Source organism: Apaloderma vittatum, unplaced genomic scaffold (assembly GCF_000703405.1).
Source record: "Apaloderma vittatum isolate BGI_N311 unplaced genomic scaffold, ASM70340v1 scaffold16316, whole genome shotgun sequence".
Taxonomy (NCBI): domain Eukaryota; kingdom Metazoa; phylum Chordata; class Aves; order Trogoniformes; family Trogonidae; genus Apaloderma; species Apaloderma vittatum.
The window spans coordinates 6,141-25,938 of NW_009720177.1; the positions used below are offsets into that span (position 1 = coordinate 6,141).

The window sequence follows — 19,798 nt, forward strand, 5'->3', positions numbered from 1 at the left end:
ACACCATGTGAACGTAGGGAAGGGAAATTTCTGAGGCGTGTTAAGTCAACCTCGGGAATTAAAGGATTCAAACCCCCAGGAAGACACAAAGTCTGTTTCAGAGATTCGAAGTCTCCTCTCCTTCCCCTTCCTGTCCTCTTCCCCTTCTCCCTCCCGTCCTCTTCCCCCTCCCCGAGCAGCTCTCCTCTCTTAATTTATTTAACTAATAAAACCAGGCCTCCGAAAAAACCAAGTTTTGGAGCGATCTGTAGGTCCCGAATTTGGATTTCCACTTGCTTAATTTCTGATTTTAAAATTTCTTTCGCAACCGCAGCTACCCAGATCATCTGCTCGCTGCTTCTGAATCGCGCCTCAAGCCCACGTCTCTGTTTTTACGACTTTAAACACTCCCAGGTAAAAGCACAACCAGTTTAAAAGCTCCCTTAAAAATCTTAATTTGTCAAGAAAAAACGCTCACTGACCCAAGGCAGTCACAAAAGCTCTTAATTCCTTCCAGTTAACGAGCCTCGGGCAGGGTGGACATCTGGAAAGGGCTTGAACGTCACGGTTTTGAGCTACCGTATCTGTCCCACCCCGAGCACCAAGAGAGCAGTCCCAATAAATGACACATTTCCAGCCTTTGCAAAAATATCTTTGCCCACATATGGAAACGGCGAAGCAATTTATTTTGGATTCGATCTTAAGAGGCCGTTTCCAACCTTAACGATTCTCTGATTGTACACTCATCTTGAAATAAGCCTTTGGTACGCTGACGGTCTAACCGAAATACAGGGGAAATATCAGCCAGCCCTAACCTGTTTGCCATGCCCCTGGCTGTTCGCTCTCTTCAGAATGACCTCAAAAGTCTTAGAAAAACCCACGTGGCCAAAAACTCGGACTCGGAGCTGTGAGCTGCAGCAGGGCACTAACCGGCAGCGGCCAAGTGCCCCCGTCACTTACCACTTCGTCTCCGTAGTCGCCATTGAGGCGGAAGGAGCTGTTGAAGAACTGGCTCTCCAAGCGGCTCTTCAACTCTTGCACTTGCTTCTTCAAGGTCTCCACTTCTTGCTGATGGCCCGTCTCGATCTGGCGCAGGCGCTGCTGGATGACGTCGGTGTAGACGGGCATCCCGTCGTCGTCCAGGTGACTCCTGGCCGGCTGGTCGGGGCTGCTGGCCGCCTGCTGCTTCCCGAGCTGCCCCAAGACCCACTTTTGGTGCAAGTTCCTCGAGTGGAACTGGGCGGAGCTACAGCTGGCGGTGGAGACCTGCCGGCTCAGAGAGGCTTTGACGCGTCACGTCCGTCCTCGCCGTTGAGGCAGTGGCCGTTTGTCGCGTGGTATTTCTGAGCGACGCTAAACCCCGCCGGCTTCTCCGTCGCCTTGTTCTCGGGCTCGGGCTCGCCGTTACACACAATCTCATCTTTACATTCAGCTAAAGGCAAGGCACAAGGGGAAGGCATTGGGATGTGTGTGTTGCTGCTACCAGTAGTCCTATGCACTTTTGTTCCCAGTTTTTGAAGTTCTAGCGTGCTCTCCCCCTCTGGCCTGTTTTCAACAGGCGGAGGAAGTTCGTCGGTGCTGTTGTCGAGCAGGTGAGGTCTGTGGCAAGGGCCCTTCGGAACGAGCTCTTGCTTTGCTTCATTCTCCGTCAAGGTTTCCGTTGAGCTTTCGATGTTGGATGTTCTCGCCTCGTGCGGGACCATGAGAGGTAGCGGGAGGCTGGCCTGCGCGGCGCTGTACGGGCTCTCCGCTTCTCCTTCAAGCTTGCCAACGCTTTCGTCCTCCGCAGTCTTTTGAGCGTCTCTATTTACAAAGCCCTCCAAAGGAAGAGGCTGGAGTCCTCTCACCTGAGCTAACTTCTGGATAGTGTTACTGACATCAGCATGCTCGTCCTGGCCTCCTTTTAGCTCAGAAGCACCTTGCGAAACCGGACGCGGATTGAACGCTGGATTGTTCATCGCGATACCTTTATCCGCCTCAGCCTTTTCACAGAGGTCGCCGAGATACCCACGTGGATTTTCAGTTCTCTTCTCCTTATCCAGGGCCACCTCTTCCCCTTTACCTACTGTCTCGAGGCTCCCCCTCAAGTGCTCCTCCAGCCCAACGTCTTCTTTCGTGGCCTCTTGCAAAATGTTCTCCATCTGTCCCTCCGCCACGCCGGCTGCGACAGAGAGCTCCGCTCCGACCGGAGCCCTGCCTTGCTTACTGCTCAGGCCGTCGGCGTCGAAGGGATCGTCGCCGGCGTTGCCCAGGCTGCTCAGCTCCAGGGACCGGCGGTGCTCCTGCCACTTCTCGTTGAGGCTGGGGTCGCTGCTGCGGCGATTGGTTGTAGGCACGCTGCTGTCACAGGCTGTCGTCAGATTGTCGAACGATCTTGTCTTTGGTAACCTGGAAAGGGACAAATAAATCAGAATCCAAAAATCAGGGGATTTTTTTTTTTTCCCCCGTCCCCAAACTGTTTAGCTACTCCAGTTTAAAAGCTCCCTCCACCCCCTCCAAATTAGGACAGTAACAATCCGCTAACTAACAAACTTTTGTGCAGCACTCTCCAGAACACTGCGACCATCTGTGGTGCGGGGCTGCTCCAGTACTTTCTCGTTTGCCATCAAGAAAATACGTTCGATCAGGTTTCAAACATTCCCAGAATAATCCCTTTGCCACAAAGCATAAACGCTTACAGACCGGTCACATCTCCCAATGAATACGTGCTCAGAATTGTACAAATAAAGCAAAGAGAGAGCTACGCAACACAAGGAAAAAAAATTCAAGACAATCAGCTGAAAGCTGACACCCCACAGGGATATAAGGAATCCCACGAGGCTACGCAATACCCGCAGCTTAATTCTATTTGCTAATCTTCTCGCTGTCACGCTATCACCTCCGAAACGTTAACAGCTTTCATAACTGCAAAGACAACAGACCGCTTTGGGGCAAAATCAGCCAAAGAGTCCCACAAATAAGCCCGTGAGAAATACGTCCCCTCCCACCACCAGTATCCTCCTCTTTACATCCCACAATATTCTCTGTTGATCTTACTTTACAGGACGGGATTTCTGGGCTCTAGGCTCACCTGCCCAGAGGCTGATCTTCGGGGCTAGAGCCTGGAACGGGGTACGGGGCACAGGTGTCATCGGTGGGCGTCGAGGGGGAAGAGCACGGCAGGTAAACAGCGCTCCAGAGCATTAAGTTCCGCACGTGGCACACGGGGTACAGCACCTGCCGAGGGGAGAGCACGGAGTGTTCAGGAAGAGCAAGCCGCTCGCTCCCAGAACGCGGAGAGGTGTTCCAACCCAAACCCCGCTCCTCCGGGTTTACTATTCGGGTTCGCTACATCTCCAGATTTAGCCTGGGGACAGCTGTGGTATTTTTGATGGGCTACACTCGGACATACAATTCTCTTTTCTGTCAGGGAGAGGCTGAGGCACAACAATGCCGGCTTTCAGCTTCCCATGAATGAACTGCCGCAACGTGCTCCGGGGGAATCCACACCTCAGTAACGCTTCCGAGTGATTTAAACCACTCCAGGGTTCAGCGGCCCGGTGTCAGTGCTGAGATTTCCTCGTACCTGGTGTTACACCGCGCCCTACGAGAGCTGAACTAATAACCTCCTTCTGCAGGCTCCCGTTCATCAAAGCCGTTAACGGAAGCACTCACATGGTAAAAATTAAGCACATGCAGAAATAGTCTGCTGAAGAGGCAGCCTGCTCTTAAAAGGCATTCTTTGCCTGTGGAATACACTTTCTGTTCCCATTTAAAACCACCCTGAGTCACTCTATTTCACTGTTTCCTGGGCAACTTTCTTGTGGAAGAGCTTTAGCTACAAACACTATTTAACAGACGTTTATTTTTCCAAGCTACGTACCTTTGAATTATCAATTTGCTCTGCCATCCATTTTTGAAACCCTAGGAGGGCAAGCTGTAAATCTGATCTCTATCTAAGAAAAAAATCCACAATTTATAGCCCTACTCACTCCTCAAAACCCACTCCTCCTCCTCCTCCTCCAGAATCAGACTTTTTTGCTTTTAGAGAAACCCCCTGAGCAGAGGGAGAGCCGAGGGGTGGCTTGGTTTGATGGGTGCTGCTCTTAAAGCACCTACGGTTTTAGAACAGATGTGGCTACGTCACAGAGGCATCTCGTAAACACTGAGGTAAAAAGCACAAAAAGATGAATACAGGGCTGGAAAGCACAAATTACCCTCATTAGCTCAGTGCACTACAGGGTAGTATCGATGGAGAACAGAATCCAAGTCACAGAAATTGCGTCTCCGCTGCGGGCCCCAGCGTGGAAGGGCGGCCCAAGGACGGAACGGGGACCCTTCCGCAGCACCCGCTCCCTGCGCTCCTCCTGCGCAAACCTGCTGGTGTTTTCGTGGAAAGCTGAGAGGCACCGGTAGCTTTAAAAGTCCTCACAAGCCAGATCTTAATCCGTGACACCTCGCGCCTTCAGCCACCGCGTCCACTCTTAGGATGCCAGAGTCGGGGTGAGATGTCTCGAAGGGCGCGCTCCGACGCCGCCCGGGGCGGTGACAAACGGGACGTGCCCGCAGCACGAGTTGGGCTGCATGGCCGGTGGAGGCAGCCAGACACAGACGGCTGACGTGAACACCAAATTCACCTTTTTGTAACAAACGCAGGCACGTAAGCTCTTTCCTGCTAAGCCAGGTTTTAACCTTACTCTGAGGAACAATGAAAAGCCACACCTGTCACGCTAAACCACCGTGCAGTCCTTACAGTTATGTTTACGGTACCTGACACTTTCTGTTTCAATTTAAGGTCAATATAGACACCGTGTCTAGGTTTGTACGCAATTTTATGCTCTTCCTCCGACACAGCTTAGTTCTCCACAGAGAACTTGTGAAATGCCAAAATGTTTTCTGCTACAAACAACCAAGCGATATATCCAGGTACAGAAAACTGCATTTCCAGAGCAGAGGAATTTCTGAGGTGGCGTCTGACAAGCAGTAATGCTAAGACTGGAAACGTCCGACTGAAGGAGGAATCAAAAGGGAATGTCGAGTCGATGGGGGAGAGCTGAGCATGTTTCTGGACACGCCACTCTCTGCACTGTGATGTCAGGAAAGCCCTCCCGCTGCCCCACTGCTGTGAGTTTGGGTATTTAGGGACGAGTTTTGGAGAACATTGTGTCTGGGAGGCCCTAAAGGGCCCCAGGTCGCGCGCTGAGGAAGGGAGGATACGTACAGATTCAGATTGGGAGGAGTAGAGCAGGTTTTTGAAGGCTTTGTTTGCTGCCCGCAGCAAAGACCAGACAGAGCAGGTCCGTTCCTGAGTGTGTTTTTCTCCTCTCTCTTTCGCGTTGTTGCACAGGAATGTACCAAAGAGGCAAGAGTAGGTGTGCTGCACCAATTTCACCTGTGTGGAGCAACACAAACAGCATCACATGGCAGAAGAGATCAACTGAACCTGAGAGAATCAGCATTCAAAGGCTTCAGAAGCAACAAATCCCGCCTTTCCTGGAGACCGATGTACGAATACACCGAGCATTTTTGGCATACCTCCTCCTAAACTAAGTGCAAAAGAATTCAAGCAGAGTGGAATCTTAAAATTGTCACTAAAAAAAAATAAAAATGCAGGAAATCCCAAGAAAATACCAAGACAAAATATTTGTTTCTAATCATGGCCTAAAAGTCTTGCTGACTCAAACTTGCAGCCCTGCAGAACAGGCAAAGGGGAGAATCACGACGCCTGTTACAAAACATTAACACAGCGCAGAAATTCTCATCGGCATTCGCTCCACGCTCTGCTCGCAGCCGAACTAAACAGCTTAATACGACCTTAACTTGAAGCACATAAATTACTTCCATGGGATTATTCAGACGTTTCAATGAAGACAAGTACTTCAACACCCTAATTAATGAGGGGATTTTCCTCTAAAAAGGCCAGAAGGCTGAGGGTACGACCACAGGCAGCTCCTGCAGATCAGCAGCGCGCTGCGAAGCCGGTTGCAACCTCACGTATCTCATTGCACAAGGGAGCTAAGCCAGGAGCTCGGTTACACGGCTGAGCTGGCGAGCGGGAACTCAAGTCAGCCACAATCACAGGAACGGGCTTTACAACTCTTAGCGGATCAGACACTTCATAAAAACTTCTATTCTTCACACTATTGGGCCCGCATCACTTGCCCAGAGACCCGCTTCTCTGATTTTAACCACCTCAGGCAAATAGCTCTGAGGAGAGCTGTCCACTTCAAAAGGAAATAAACACAGCTCCTACATCCTACGTATTTTCAGCAAAGAAACAGAAAAAAAAAAGGCATGGAAGGGTATCGGGCAGAGTTGTTTTTAGAGGAGTTTTCAAATCAAAACAGACCAAAGTAGGGGGCAGCTTATATTACCAGAGTTTTGTTCGCGCAGTGTGGATGCATTATATCAGAGTTAACTGAGCCCCCCCTTACATGACACTATCAAATTTCTATTGTCTGTTTATTTCCTTAGGAGAAGCCCTTAAGGGTCCTGCTTCTGTGTGAAGCGTGAAGAGGCCTCCTGAAGAGCACAGGTACATTTGCCCCCTGCGTCTGGGCGGTTTGCCGTTACCTTTCTCGGGCTGCAGCGTTATCACAGTTAGATGGGAAAATCAGAACCCCCTCGGGGGCTCTACAGTACGTTACTACCAGGTACTGGTTTAGCAGCAGTCTATAAAACAGCAATCTCTCAAGCCACAACTCACAAGGAATGCTTCGTTAAACTCGAAAGAGCAAGGGAACTGCCTCTGGAGCTGATGGACGCAGTCCAGCCACTGTAAAAACACTGGGCAGCGCTCATTTAGGTCATCCGAATTCTCACCATGGCCACAGCGATCTGCAAACTTGTGGCCAAAATCCAGCCACTCCATCTCCACTAGCACCTGGAAACCCTGCAGAAATAAAAGTACAGGTGAAAAGATCCTATTTTATTTATTTATATCTTTCCTGGGTTCAGTTTTCTAAGAGTGACTCATGGGAATCACTGTGTCCTCACTCCTATTTCCCTTCGGCCCTGGCCTCATTATTTACCTTTATTGCTTGACCTAACGTCTCCACGTTCTGAAACGTCGCTCAACAAAATTAGAACGGATACGGATTCCCAAACCTACGTGAACAGGCAAGGGAATGAGGCAGGTTGAGTCCTCAGTGACCGGCAGGGCGGATCCTGAGATGAGACCTATCACAGCCATGCAAGGGTGAGGAGGAGCGTCATGTCGCTAAAACCATCTGGATTGTGGCCACCGACGCCTGGCCAGGAGAGGAAATTTTAAAGCTCTCCCTTGAAAATGATGGGCAGACCTGTCTGTCGTAAAAGAAAACCATCCACGCTCAGAGCGAGCACCGGCCGGTCACAAGGCTGATTAAAGGTTGACTCGCACGGGATTCCAAACGAGAAAGGCAAAGAACATTTCAAACCAGCGCTGAGCTAAGCCCCTGAACGTGACACCTCATCTCACAGGACCTAAAACCCATCACAGGTTAGGAAGGGTTTGACTCTTGGGGAAAGAAAAACAGTAGAAAGTGCTTATTAAGTCAGCGCTTGTAATTAAAGCAAAAATAACAGGTGAGAGCTGAAAAGCTTGACACGTGACGCTGCTGAAGACTCATTTTCCTGACGGTTTCTGATGCCTGTCTAGGCAGCTACAGCTTGTGGCTTCCCCTGATGCGGTGGTGACAAGGAGCAGGCAAAGGGTGTTGTGCAGAACTCCGCACTTTGAGCAGGAGGACCAGGAGGAGGTTTTGCCCTGATGGATGCTGACTTCTAGAAGCCACTTGGAAAAGGATCCAAGAAGTTTCCACGATTTCATCCAAAAGGCATTTGCTACAGTTTAAAGTCCTGGCCCTCGTGTGTCCAAGGCTTTAGGCAGCAGTTTGCAGCAGAGCGTTCAGACACCTGCTTCTGTTCTAGACAAGGGCATCTTGCAGAGGGGCTGGCTGGTGAAATCCAGCCACCACGTTTCCACACAACGCTGAAAAGTCATGGAGGGGGAGGAAATTGGGCTGAAAAACCAGGAGGAACACAAGTGACAGAAGGCAAGGAAAATGGGAAACTTGAAAAGCATGCCGTTGGGAAATTCAGAAAAGAGAAAGGCCCAGTGGCTGGTCGAGAAACCACAATGGTGTAAGGGAAACCACGCCACGTAGCGCTCTGTGCTCCCCAAACCCAGGGAAGCACAGATCGTGACTGTGCGTGACAGTAAACGGGGAAAAAATAATCTGCTCTTGAATTACAGACTGCATTTACACCTCTGGGTAACCATATCTGCTGCTGGTAAACTCCTGCTAGCCTCAGAGCCTTTCCTAGGCGAAAAACCTGAAAACACTCACAGCGGGAGCTTCCCGGGACAGGACCCAAATGCGGGTCAGTGCCTCGCGCCCGAGCAGAGGGTTTACAAACCTCCGTGGTCCTGTAATAGGGATCGAGCAGCAGTTTGGCCAGTGCCACTATCTGGGGGGTTCGGTCCCAGCCGTCGGAGCAGTGCACCAAGACTGGTCGCTGGTCTCGGTCCACGGCATGAACTACGAGCAGCGCGGATTTCCCGGGACAGGACCCAAATGCGGGTCAGTGCCTCGCGCCCGAGCAGAGGGTTTACAAACCTCCGTGGTCCTGTAATAGGGATCGAGCAGCAGTTTGGCCAGTGCCACTATCTGGGGGGTTCGGTCCCAGCCGTCGGAGCAGTGCACCAAGACTGGTCGCTGGTCTCGGTCCACGGCATGAACTACGAGCAGCGCGGATTTCAGAAGCACGGACAAGTGCTGCAGCCATTTGGTGCTTTCCAGAGCCGATAACCAACTAGAGGAAAACAAGAGAAGACAGTTTTTGCTCTTTTAAGATGCTTTCTGGTTTGGAGCTTGGAATTTATCGAGTCGAAGCTCCTATTTCGGTAAGCTGGGCACATCATTCTTGAACAGATTTCATTTCCATCTCGTGAACGCTTTCCCAGACCCATAAGAAACAAAGTCGGGCAGCCCACCTGCGGAACAGGCAGCTCCTGGAATGTGGTTTGCTGTGTAAGACTTGCAGAAAGCTTAAATAACATTTTCCCAGGCAAGAGCACAGCACGTTCCCAGTGACAGATAATGTCCACGCTACTGGGACATCCCCACTTTCTGCAGCCTCTGCCCTCTTCCCTCCTCCGAGCCGCAGATGTGGGTCGCACAGCAGCCCCAGTCGCACTGGTGCCCGGCCCTGACGAGTTCCAGCTTCAGTGAGAGGGTTGGACCGGAGGCACCTTCGAAATCTCAACTATTCCCAGGCTTTACAAGGCATGCTGGTGGTATTTTAAGAATCTCTACCCCACGAAGTTTTACGTATCCTGTTCAGTAAGACTCTCAGCAGCAGACTCAGGGGAAGGAGAAACAGACTGGGTGCAACTACAGCGTCCTAGTGAGGAGCCAACCTCAAAAGCTCTGGAGACGAGAGGCCGTCAGAGACCAGTTATCCCACAGCACTGCAGGCCTACGAAATACATCTCCTGCAATAACACCGTAAACGTGAGAAGCACGTGGAACACCACTAGAATTTTCAGAAGGAGAGCCAAGCTGTAAAGATTAAAGAATCAGGAACAGCAGGGGAACGTAAGTGCCAGCACTCAGAAGCCACCTCGAAGTAGTAATGTTCTAGTACCAATACTCAAGGCTACACCTCAGATTTCATTTTCTAGGTTTACTTCAATTGCAATGAACTCATGGCTTCCTTTAGCTCAAATTCCATGGAAGTAAAAAAAAAAATATAGCTTAGGTATAAGGGAAAACCCACCGAATGTGAGTTTATGTATCAGCAACAGAAGAATGCAGTTGCAGAAGCGTGTAAAACCCCCCCAAAGACCCACTTACTTTCCTGGATCTGGCATTTGGGTGCAGAGCAAACGCAGCGATTGAAAACTCTTCCGGATCGAATGAATGTTTGCCATCCCCATGAACACCACTTCACAGTTCGGGTAATATTCTGCAGGGAAACGTCAAGAGGGAAGAAAGTAAAAACTGCACTAAGCTACATTTCGAAAAGAAGTTTTTTCATAACACCAAGCCAGCGTTGCTGCGGAGAGACAAAATAATCTGTTTACAAACACTCTGTAGGAAAAGCTGGCACTCGGGGTTTGGGAGGTATTCCAGATGTTACAACACCGCAAAACAGGAAAGAGTTAGCAAAGTGCGTGTGTATTTATTTTCAATGTTTCACTTCCCATTATCTACAGCAGAGTACAAACCTGTGGGAAGAGTGAGCTCGGCGTTATCGAATGTTTTAGAAAAAGACCGAGAAACATCCCGAGAGACTGTGGAACAGAAAGAATATTTAACTGATAATTGACGGACATTCTCAAACTCGGTAAACTGATTTTTATATGTTATACATCCCTTTCCTTAACCACTCCAAAAGGCTGAGTTACTTCATTCGCCACTTCAAAATTAATTAGGACTCAGAATACGGATCTTGAGTGTTTGTGGAAGGAAATGCAACAGTCCCTTAGAAGAGTGTGTTTTGTATAATCTCATTTCTGAACTGGTTACCAGCCCAACAAAGTCTGGCCCAAGCAGAACATCCTCTTAGGAATGGACATGGGGACTCCAGTGAGAAACAGCTTGACAGTATCAGACAATTTAACCACCTTTTTGTCTTTTTACTGAATTCTATGTAAACCAAAGCGCAGCATAAACAAGATTTTTTTTTACAGAGAGAATGAAGTAACTTTGACAACAGCTGGAAAAAACCCACAAACCTAGCAGCAAAAAAGCAGCGCTTAGTGCAGGTCAAATTTATGGAAGGTGACAAGCTGTTTGGGAACCTTCTACAGAGAATTCAAGAACCAATATGTAGGAAGAAAATTAAACTTCTTGTGCACTTTGCTTTTCTGTTTTCAAATGTTACTCTCCAACGAGGAGTTATTTAGTAGTTTTGAGGTGTTAAATGAAAAATTCATCCTTTCTTGCCACATATCGAAGTGCAGTTATTGCAGCAAAAACCAAAGCATGAATATATGGCCAAAATAACTTTTGTTTTCCATAGCTTTTGCATCTGGTATCTTTTTTCGAGACTCTCCACACACAGAATTTTAACAGGGTGCATTCAGAAATTAGTACCTTGTTTGTAATACCAACAACTGATAAGGAAGAACACAGAAAGTGCTAATTGCAAACCTCTTACAAACACCAGCTAAATGAGGATTTTCAGGTACTTTGGGTTCTGATACAAACGCTGTAAAATGTTTCAGCTCTAGAAAAACTGCTGAAAAGTTGTACTCTGCAAAACCGTTCTCAAATATTACCGTCCTCTACAATTAGTGGACTTTCACAAGTTTGTTCGGTTGGGTTTCCGTAGGCATTAGCACGCCGGACACCTTTGTCTCGCTCTAGTTTACATATTTGACTCCGCAGGGGAAAGCTAATCAGCATATTCCACACAGTTCAGCATTTACTGAACAGCTACCAGCTGGTTTTATGCTCCCAGAAAAGAGATTTAATTAACAGCTAAACCTTTCCTTTTGAAGGGTTGGGCGACAGCCGCAACGACCCAGAACTTTCCCGTAGATGAACAGCGTTTGCACTCATGCAGTCTGTCGAACACGCGGTACCGAAGCGTATCGGTGTCATTAGATTTGAGCAAATCCTTTGGATTAACTTCCTAGAGAGACGGAGAAGAAACGTGGCTTACCCGGGCACTCGCAGCCTCCGCCTTTGGCCCTGTTGGCCACCGCTGCTGCGTAAGATCGCGCGTCCAAGATCAAAAGCTTCTGAGGCTGTATCACCAAACTCTCCGCTCCTGAAGCGTTAGAGATTGAGGAATCTGGGGAAGAGATCCGCAACCGACGAGTGAGTAGAAGGAGATTCCTGACACCGCGTGCTACAATGATTCGCTCGGGTCCCGCACCACACATAGAGAAACTGGGAAAATCTGAATCAACTTTTGCGTAAAGCTCTGCCCTTGGCAGAAAAGGAACAGTGACAAACTCACCAAATTCCACGTCAGAGAGGTCCCCTCCGTTGGAGAAATCTCGGGAACAATTCCCATTCATTAATTTGTTACTGCTGGACCTCGAGTCCGAGGCGCAGGCTTTGGCTACAGACTGGACGAGGTGTTCGTCATCCGCGTTCCTCCAGCCCCACCAACTGACCTCGGGCTGGCCGCAGCGGGAAATAACCGCTCCATTGCTCTGGTGCCTGGAAAAGGGATCGGAACAACAGCCTCGAGTTAACTTGAAGAATTGGGATGAACAAAACCAAAGCCACACGAGGGCATAAACAATTATATGGTGCAACTCCACTAGTTCAATTCCCCACTAGGGTTGCCCAGCAGCTTCCTCAGCCTCTCCAGCGGCAACGTGTCCCGCGTGCTTCCCTGCAAAACGCTGACTATGACCACACAGCCCCTGAAAGGCAAGAGGCAAAGTCAAGGTCAGGAAGAGAAAACCAAGCGTTTTCTTGCTCAATATTGTTGCTTGTTGGCCAGTGAAAGGTGGGGAAGGTTCTGGAACTGCAGATGAGGCATTAAAGAGGTATTCAACACCTGCTGCATAGTCAGGTCTCCTCCTCATACCGGAGTGAAACAAGAAGTTCAATTTAACTTACGCTAATTTTAAAGCCAGATGACAGGAGTAAATCCACAGATTCACCTATCAATGAGGTTGGTTTTTTTAAAAAAAATATCGAAATGTACCACTAATTAAATGCAAAGAGTGTTAGAGTGTCGGTAGGAAATAGCAGCAGAACGTGGCACGCCTCCTGTCTAACCCAACCCCAAACCTCACTGCCGTACGCGGATTGCCAGGCACCAGCCGTGAATCACGTGTGAGAAATTTATTTTGAACATTCAGAGAAGCTCATTTAGCTTTCCCATATGCTCTTCCAGATTTCATTAGTACCTGCCTGCAGAACTCTTTTCACAGGTTCATAAACAGTTACATTTTCAACTCCAGGTCCTCGCCTTCCATTCAGACCGTAAAAAAAATAAAAGGAATCACTAGGCCAAACGTTGAGTTCACTGATAGCTGCAAAGCCCTAAGAATCCTAAGCCTGCACAAATATGCAACGCTCCGATGTAAGCAGGAGAAATCAGCAAACAATTCTATTTACGGTCACGTTGAAGGTCCGAAGAATCACATTCATTCCAACCAAACCAGCCCCAGGAACAGAAAAAAGAGCAAAGACGGAGCTGGGGATAAGCTGGTGTCACTCAGATCTCAGTAACCAAAAAAAAAAAAGATTAAAAAACCTCACAATCCTAAAGTTAAGCCCTCAAGTGCAAGTTTCCTAACCTTCTAGAGACAAAACAACACGCAGCCTCCCTGCAGGAACTAAATAGTAAATCACTACTGGATAGCTATAAAGCCCTTTATAAACATCGTAGAGTTGCCTGATGTACGGGACACCTCCGCACGGGCTTCAGCCTCCTCACGTTCAAGCAACCTTTTGAACACAACAATAAATCCCCCAAGTCCTTGTACCTACAAAGAGGGAGGAGTAAGGAAGGTTTGAGTAGCTCCCTCTGTAGCATTACGTCACTACTGGTACTTCCAATCCCCCGAGAATATTAAATATTTAAATAAAATCATTGCTGCTGTTCACAGAGTTAATTCAGCAATTACGGCACACGGCGATTTTCTGTTTCCCTTTGGTCCCCACAGCTCGGTTCCAAACGGGTTCTTCTTGAGCTTAGGAAAGAAAGGGCTGAACTGCTCTCTGTCGTCTTTCCACAACCCCCCCAAAAAAACTTCCTGATTTTCTGGGCTCGCAACAGAGAAGCTACAAATCGCCCATCCCAGGCCCGATTTCCTTACATAAATACGCACCTAGCTTCTTAAAAATGGGTCAATGCAAAAAATTCACAGAAGCTCGGCCTGAGATTTTTCTCCAAATCTGATCCTAAAATCGAAGCGGCGCTCCTGCCGGCCCAGCCCGTCCAAATTCAGTCCCTGTGCTCAGTCACAGCTCCCAAACGCTTTACAAGAACAGACAAGGAGGTTTTTGTCGCCCAAGTCTGTGTCTCTCGTTTCTCTCAGTCCCGGTGGTCAGTAGCTGGGACAAGTTATTGGTTGAATAAAAACCATTATTACTTTTATTTCCCCTCCGAGGAAATGCAGAACGAGCAGATTTTTAATGCCATCAGTAACGAAACTAATAGACCCTGAAACATCTTCAACAAGTAAGAAGTGCTGAAGGAGATTTTGTCCCTTACTCCTCCAAAAGTCAGACAGAAAAGTTATTTTTATGGAAAAGCATCTAGAGAGGAAACTACACGTGGATTTCCAATCCTAGGGATCATCAACCACTAGCTGACGCGAGTTCCATCACAGCACGGAACGATGAACTGGATGTCTCGAAAGAATTTGTTACTAAAAGTCAAGATAAGGAAGAAAAGAAATAAAAAAAAACGACCAACAATTTTCTCCCGCTGATTTTAAGAATACGGCGAGAAGGCTACGTGGTAATTTAACATCCACAGTCTCATCAAAGCTGCAGAAAATTGAACGCCATGGATCAAAAAAATCCAGTCCGTGAGGTCTTTTGAACGTTTAAATCACTCTCCCACTCACTTTTAAACAGATATAGAACATCCACAGTTACATGTCCTACCGTAACGACAAAGTACCTAAAGTTTTAACCAGAGCAGCATATGCTGGAGAGCATTCTTCCCCTTCAGAGCTGAGCAGAGGATGCAGCAATTGCTTTCCCTCCAAAAGAGACAACGCTAACCCCTTCAGGAGTTGGAAGCAAAAGGAGGAAAGAGAGGAGGATTCAAAGACAAGGGTCTCTTGCCACGAGCTCATTTGTTCTCCCGTCATAGAATGAGAACTCTTACGCTACGTAAATAACGTTTTTTCGTGACCTGCTCTTAACTCTTGTGCACTTGGCTCTTTCAACCCAGGGCTTACGCATCTGTCAGCTTTATTGCTCACTAAATCAACTTGCTGCTCAGAGAACGGCTTCTCCTCTCTGTCTGTTTAGAAGGAATGGGTGGCTACGCACACTTCATCAGCATTCATCTTTTTTTAAAAAAAAAATAAAATCAGACTATGAAATTATTAGAAATTTTAAGCATTTATGGGAGGACAACTACACCAGGAATAGGGTAAAAATATAATACGACAGGTTCCAGAATATTTGGGGAGGGAAGCAACAATAAAAACCAAACCCAGACACTGAAATACATTTCTTACTAAAGATGCCAGAACTGGTATCTCAAAAAAAGTAATTTTTGTTGCAAAAAATTGCCGGAGTCAATTTAAGGAAGAGACTGATTCAAACAATCTAAAATACATAGATAAAGCTAACAGGTACATTCTTTTGTAATTCAAATATTCTTAATTAGTTTTGCTATTTGTCCTTTTTTATACTGTAGTCTGAGCATTAGCCAGGGAAGAATTAGAGAAAAAACCTAGCCAGATAAGCCATTTATCAGTTTTTCAGCTGCTCTGATCCCTTCACTTTACAGATCTTCATATCAACAAAGATAAAAATCCATCTTGAGGTGACTGCCCTCGGAGATGCATAAGCTCCGACAAAACGCGTTCAGAATTCAGAAGATACAAACCATTACTCCCACTCAGGAGTGAATGCGTAGCGAGTCTGCCTCACCTCAGTTATGGCTCGAGAAGGGGCAACACGTGCTGACATTTCACAGTTTTGAGTATAAAAAACCCCAAACCAAACACAAACAGGTGGCAAATGTAGAGACGAAGACTCCAGAACATCCCGTTGGGAGCCCGGGGAAAGCCGTTGCCACCTGCAGGGGCCTCACCTGTACACGACGGCGGGGATACGCTTCCAGGAGCGAAAGCTCGCCACGCTCTCCAGCTCCTTATCCGTGATCCAGGCGGGAACGATGATTTCCTGGGGGTAACTCCCGCAGAGCCTGCGAGGGAAGCGGTGCAAAGGGTTCAACGCCGACGAGCAGTAGAAGCAGCCAGCCCGCCAGCAAGTCGTCTCAGCCCAACCCCAGTCTGTTAACTCCTCCGGTAATGAACCCCTTGGCAGGCACCGTAAACATCGAGGTGCGTAAATGCATTTCACAATCGGAAGTTTTACGGTGGTGTGTCCTTGGGAAATTCACCTGTAGGTGGTTTTTGTTACCACCAGCTGCTGAAATAAACTGGATCACGGAAAAGAAACTCCACACTAACAAATGATCCATTTCTGGGTCACAAAACACAGCAGCAGAGCCAGAGCTACCGGATTCAAGACAGAAAACTGGTGCAAGCGCGGCAGAAGTGCTCAGGCAGAAAAGTGAGCGCGCTGGCTGTCGCTTAGTGGCTAACGGGAACTTCCTGCTATTAGCTGCACCTCCTACTCCAGGATTTAAGGAATGAAGCCTGGGCTGCTGCTAAGAACGGGGCAAGCAGTCAGCAGCGACTGCACCACACTGCTGCAGCATCCACTAGCTCATCCCCGGTCCATCCCCTCAAGAGATGCATTTACTACACAAGGACAGACACGAACACGCGTCTAAGACATTCTGAAAAACGTATCGATTATCCTGAAAAAATGCTCGTTTCTCAAGTGCTGCCCTCAAGAAGGGAAGGAGCAGTTTGTGTTCCTCCGCTTCCACACAACGTATCAAGCTTTTTCCTTTTTCTTTAGTATTATACATGTAACAGGGACCTATTTTTCTGTCTTGCCCAGATTTTGAGAGTTACTCTTCTTGCAGCGACACCAACTACCAGCCACAAATCATTGTCCTCCACACACAGGGCAATGACACATTTCCCCAACAAAGCATTACTGCTGGGTTTGCCATGCCTTGAGTTTGGGATCAGCCAGTACCCCTCGTACTTTTGACAAGCCTTTGTCAAAAGACAGAGAATAAGACACAGTAAAAAAGATAGTTTTTAAAGTTCAACTCCACTCCTTGCTCACTTAAGGCTTTCCCTTTCTTTCACTAGAATGCTTATTCTCCAAGAAGTCCACCAGCAAGCACCTCACAATCTGGAATTCTGAAGCCTGCAAAAATTGTAGGAGCAAATAAAATACAAAAAAACACTTGAAAAGCACATTTTTAAATATAAAACAAACAAAAAACCCCCTAACTCTAGTTGTCCCTTATTAGGAATTGTGTAAGTTGGAAACAGTTCCAGTAACCTGCTAGAACAAAACTGGTGTTTTGAGATGCCGCCCGGCTGCAAACCAGCAGCCCACAGCACTTACTTGTACTTCTCATTGATGTTGGAAATCCTCCAGGCATTGTTCATATCAAACCCCATCCGCTCCACTTCATTTTTAAACCTCGACGTTACATGTTCTCCTGGGTATCAAAAGCAGAGAGAGAAAATAATGCAAAAGCAGACTCCCACCTTTCAAAATAGTTAAAACACCACTGCACCGATACTTAACAAAAACCAAAAAGAGAAAGGGACAGGCCAAACCCACCATTTACGTTTCAAGGGATCGGAATGAGCTCCATTTATTTCCTAGATACTTTTCTAAGAAGTATCAAAATACAATTAAAAAATATTCAATGTCAATACAGACTAATTAATCTGACAAAGCCTAGAGAATTAGAAGGCACTCGATCAACACGGAGGAGACAGTAACATACCAAACTTCCAATTTCATAGAGGGAAGAAATGAGATAAATTTAATGAGCATATGAGCAACACTAGAGAAAATGATTCTGGAAGTCTGTCTTTAAATTACTGAAACATTAAATCGCAAAGCAGAGCATCTCCCAACAGGGGAGAAAAAACCAAAGGCTGAAAAATTCACGCTTTAAATATTACATCTTCCCATTATACATTTCAGAAAACCTTCGAGTGCTTCAACACTTGAGAAATCTGTAGATACATATTTATCTCAAAGACCTACATGTATTTATGCCAAACGAGTCTTTTATGTGACGCTACAGAACCATTACAGATAAACACAGAGAAACAGGTAAATTAAGAATCAACTACAGGACTTAGCTCTGAGAGAAACGCTATAATGTTATTTATTCCTACAAGTCCATCTGTCCTACAAGTCCATCTGTCCTACAAGTCCACTCTTGCAGCACTGAGGACGGGCTTCGTTACCACCTGCCTTGAGAAACGGTCGTTAAAACTCATGATAGACCCAAAGGAATTTTTCTCAGTAGCAAATGAGACTATCCCCAATCATTGCTGCTGCACGCTGCTAGCAGGTTTTAGAAGAAGCACATAAAACTACACAAAAATTAAATATTCTGTTTGATTTCTCCCTCTTAATTTCTCAGCTGCTGTGCATGTCGTGAAATTCTAGATTTACCACTGAGAGACGAAACCGTAGCCTTACAGTTTGCCTGTTCCTCCTGAAATGCTGGGATTTTTAGGTAGCAGTTTGAGCCAAGATGGGGACCATCTTCAAAGCAACTCACAAACTCAGAGAAAAGTCAAGCTATACGACCTGGGGACTTGGGCCTTCTGACTGCAACAGCTGATCTTGCGAGCCACGGTCCATATTGCCCGTTACAAAATTGATAATTTACATTTTTTCCCCCCAGAAGTTGATAGTTTGATAGCTTTTGAAGCAATTTAGTATGTTTTCTTCATATCTATCAAATCCTGCGTTCCTTGGAGGTGTAAAAAGAAATAAAATAAATAAATCACAGTGTCTTGAGATTAACTTCTTTTACTGCATTCCCATAGATTTATTTCAATGACGATTCAGCTCTCAGAAGGAGAGTATCTACCAGCAGGAACCAGCAAGCCACAGGGAAGGAAAAGTTACTACAGCAAAGAAAATTATTTGATAGACACACCTGTAAGAAAAAAAATGTGGTTCTTAGTAAGTTAAATGCTGCTTCTTATCCTAACGTAGCATTAGGTTGAAGCCCTTGTGGTTCAGTGAGGAAGAGGATGACAAGGGGACCCAGCACAACTTTTACATGTCTCCCGCCTTCCAGCTCCTGAATTTACTCAGAGGGGAAAAGACTCCAGTTTAAAACACGGCTCCGAGGATTTGTTTTGTCTTTTGAAGTGCTACCATAAAGCCTGTTAAGTGCAGCAACAGGCACCAGACCCACAGAGCACCTCCTCAGGCACCAGGAAAGTCTTTGCTCAGCCCCGGAGCTGCTTCGGCCACAAGGACGGACCCACGCTGACGCTGCTCAGCCTGGGGACTGGGACACTTTCCTCGGATGTACGAGCTGTGAGCAAAGAGGGCCCGGAACTCAAATTTCCTGGTATTCAAGCAGGAGTTAAAACCACCAGCGTCCCACATTTTAGCTCTGAGTTACTCGCAGGCTTCTAAAACGTGCCGGCAAGGACGTTATTTCACTAGAGCAGGTCGGTGTCTTGCAGCTGCAAATGACCCTCAGGAGCAGCCCAGGAACCTCCTTCTCCTTCCACGCTGAAGACCACAACCAACACCAAACGTCTTAGATCAAACGTCGCTGCCACGGTGAACAGGGCGTTATTAGTCTCACGCACAACTGACTAAAACCCACGGCAATAATTTCCTCAGGATATTCAGGTGCTGCCTCACGTACCGATCCCACAGTAACCCTGGTGGGAGCTCGTCTCTCCTCGGCGCACAGAACAACACGCAGCCCGGGCGGCAGATGTGTGAGACATTAAAGGCCACCTCACTGTAAATGAAGGTGAACCGTACCTTTGAGCAACTCACGTCATCTACCTGGACCTGTGCAAGGCACCTGACCCTGTCTCACACGACATCCTTGTCTCTGAGATGGAGAAACACAGACCCGAGGGAGGAGCCCCCAGTGGATGAGGAACTGGCTGGAAGGTCCTGCTCCAAGAGCTGTGGTCAGCAGCTCCGTGTCCACGTGGAGACCAGAGCCAAGTGGGGCTCCTCAGGGCTCTGCTCTGGGTCCTGCGCTGTTCAACGTCTCTGACACAGGCAACGGCATCGAGGGCACCCTCAGAGCAAGT

At 47.4% G+C, this 19,798-nt stretch overlaps 1 protein-coding gene across 1 annotated transcript in view; it reads right to left on the minus strand.

Annotated features, from left to right (window-relative positions):
• Positions 1-17,196, minus strand: part of MTMR3 (myotubularin related protein 3) — a gene marked incomplete at both ends in the record, with an annotated part of 23,086 nt that extends 5,890 nt beyond the window's left edge. Inside the window, 11 exon segments of the mRNA XM_009870932.1 lie at positions 940-1,272; positions 1,275-2,367; positions 3,050-3,195; positions 5,180-5,350; positions 6,665-6,850; positions 8,559-8,754; positions 9,798-9,909; positions 11,614-11,745; positions 11,914-12,119; positions 15,697-15,810; positions 17,100-17,196. Of these exon segments, the coding sequence (XP_009869234.1) occupies positions 940-1,272; positions 1,275-2,367; positions 3,050-3,195; positions 5,180-5,350; positions 6,665-6,850; positions 8,559-8,754; positions 9,798-9,909; positions 11,614-11,745; positions 11,914-12,119; positions 15,697-15,810; positions 17,100-17,196 (2,786 nt within the window).
• Between the last annotated feature and the right edge of the window lie 2,602 nt (positions 17,197-19,798).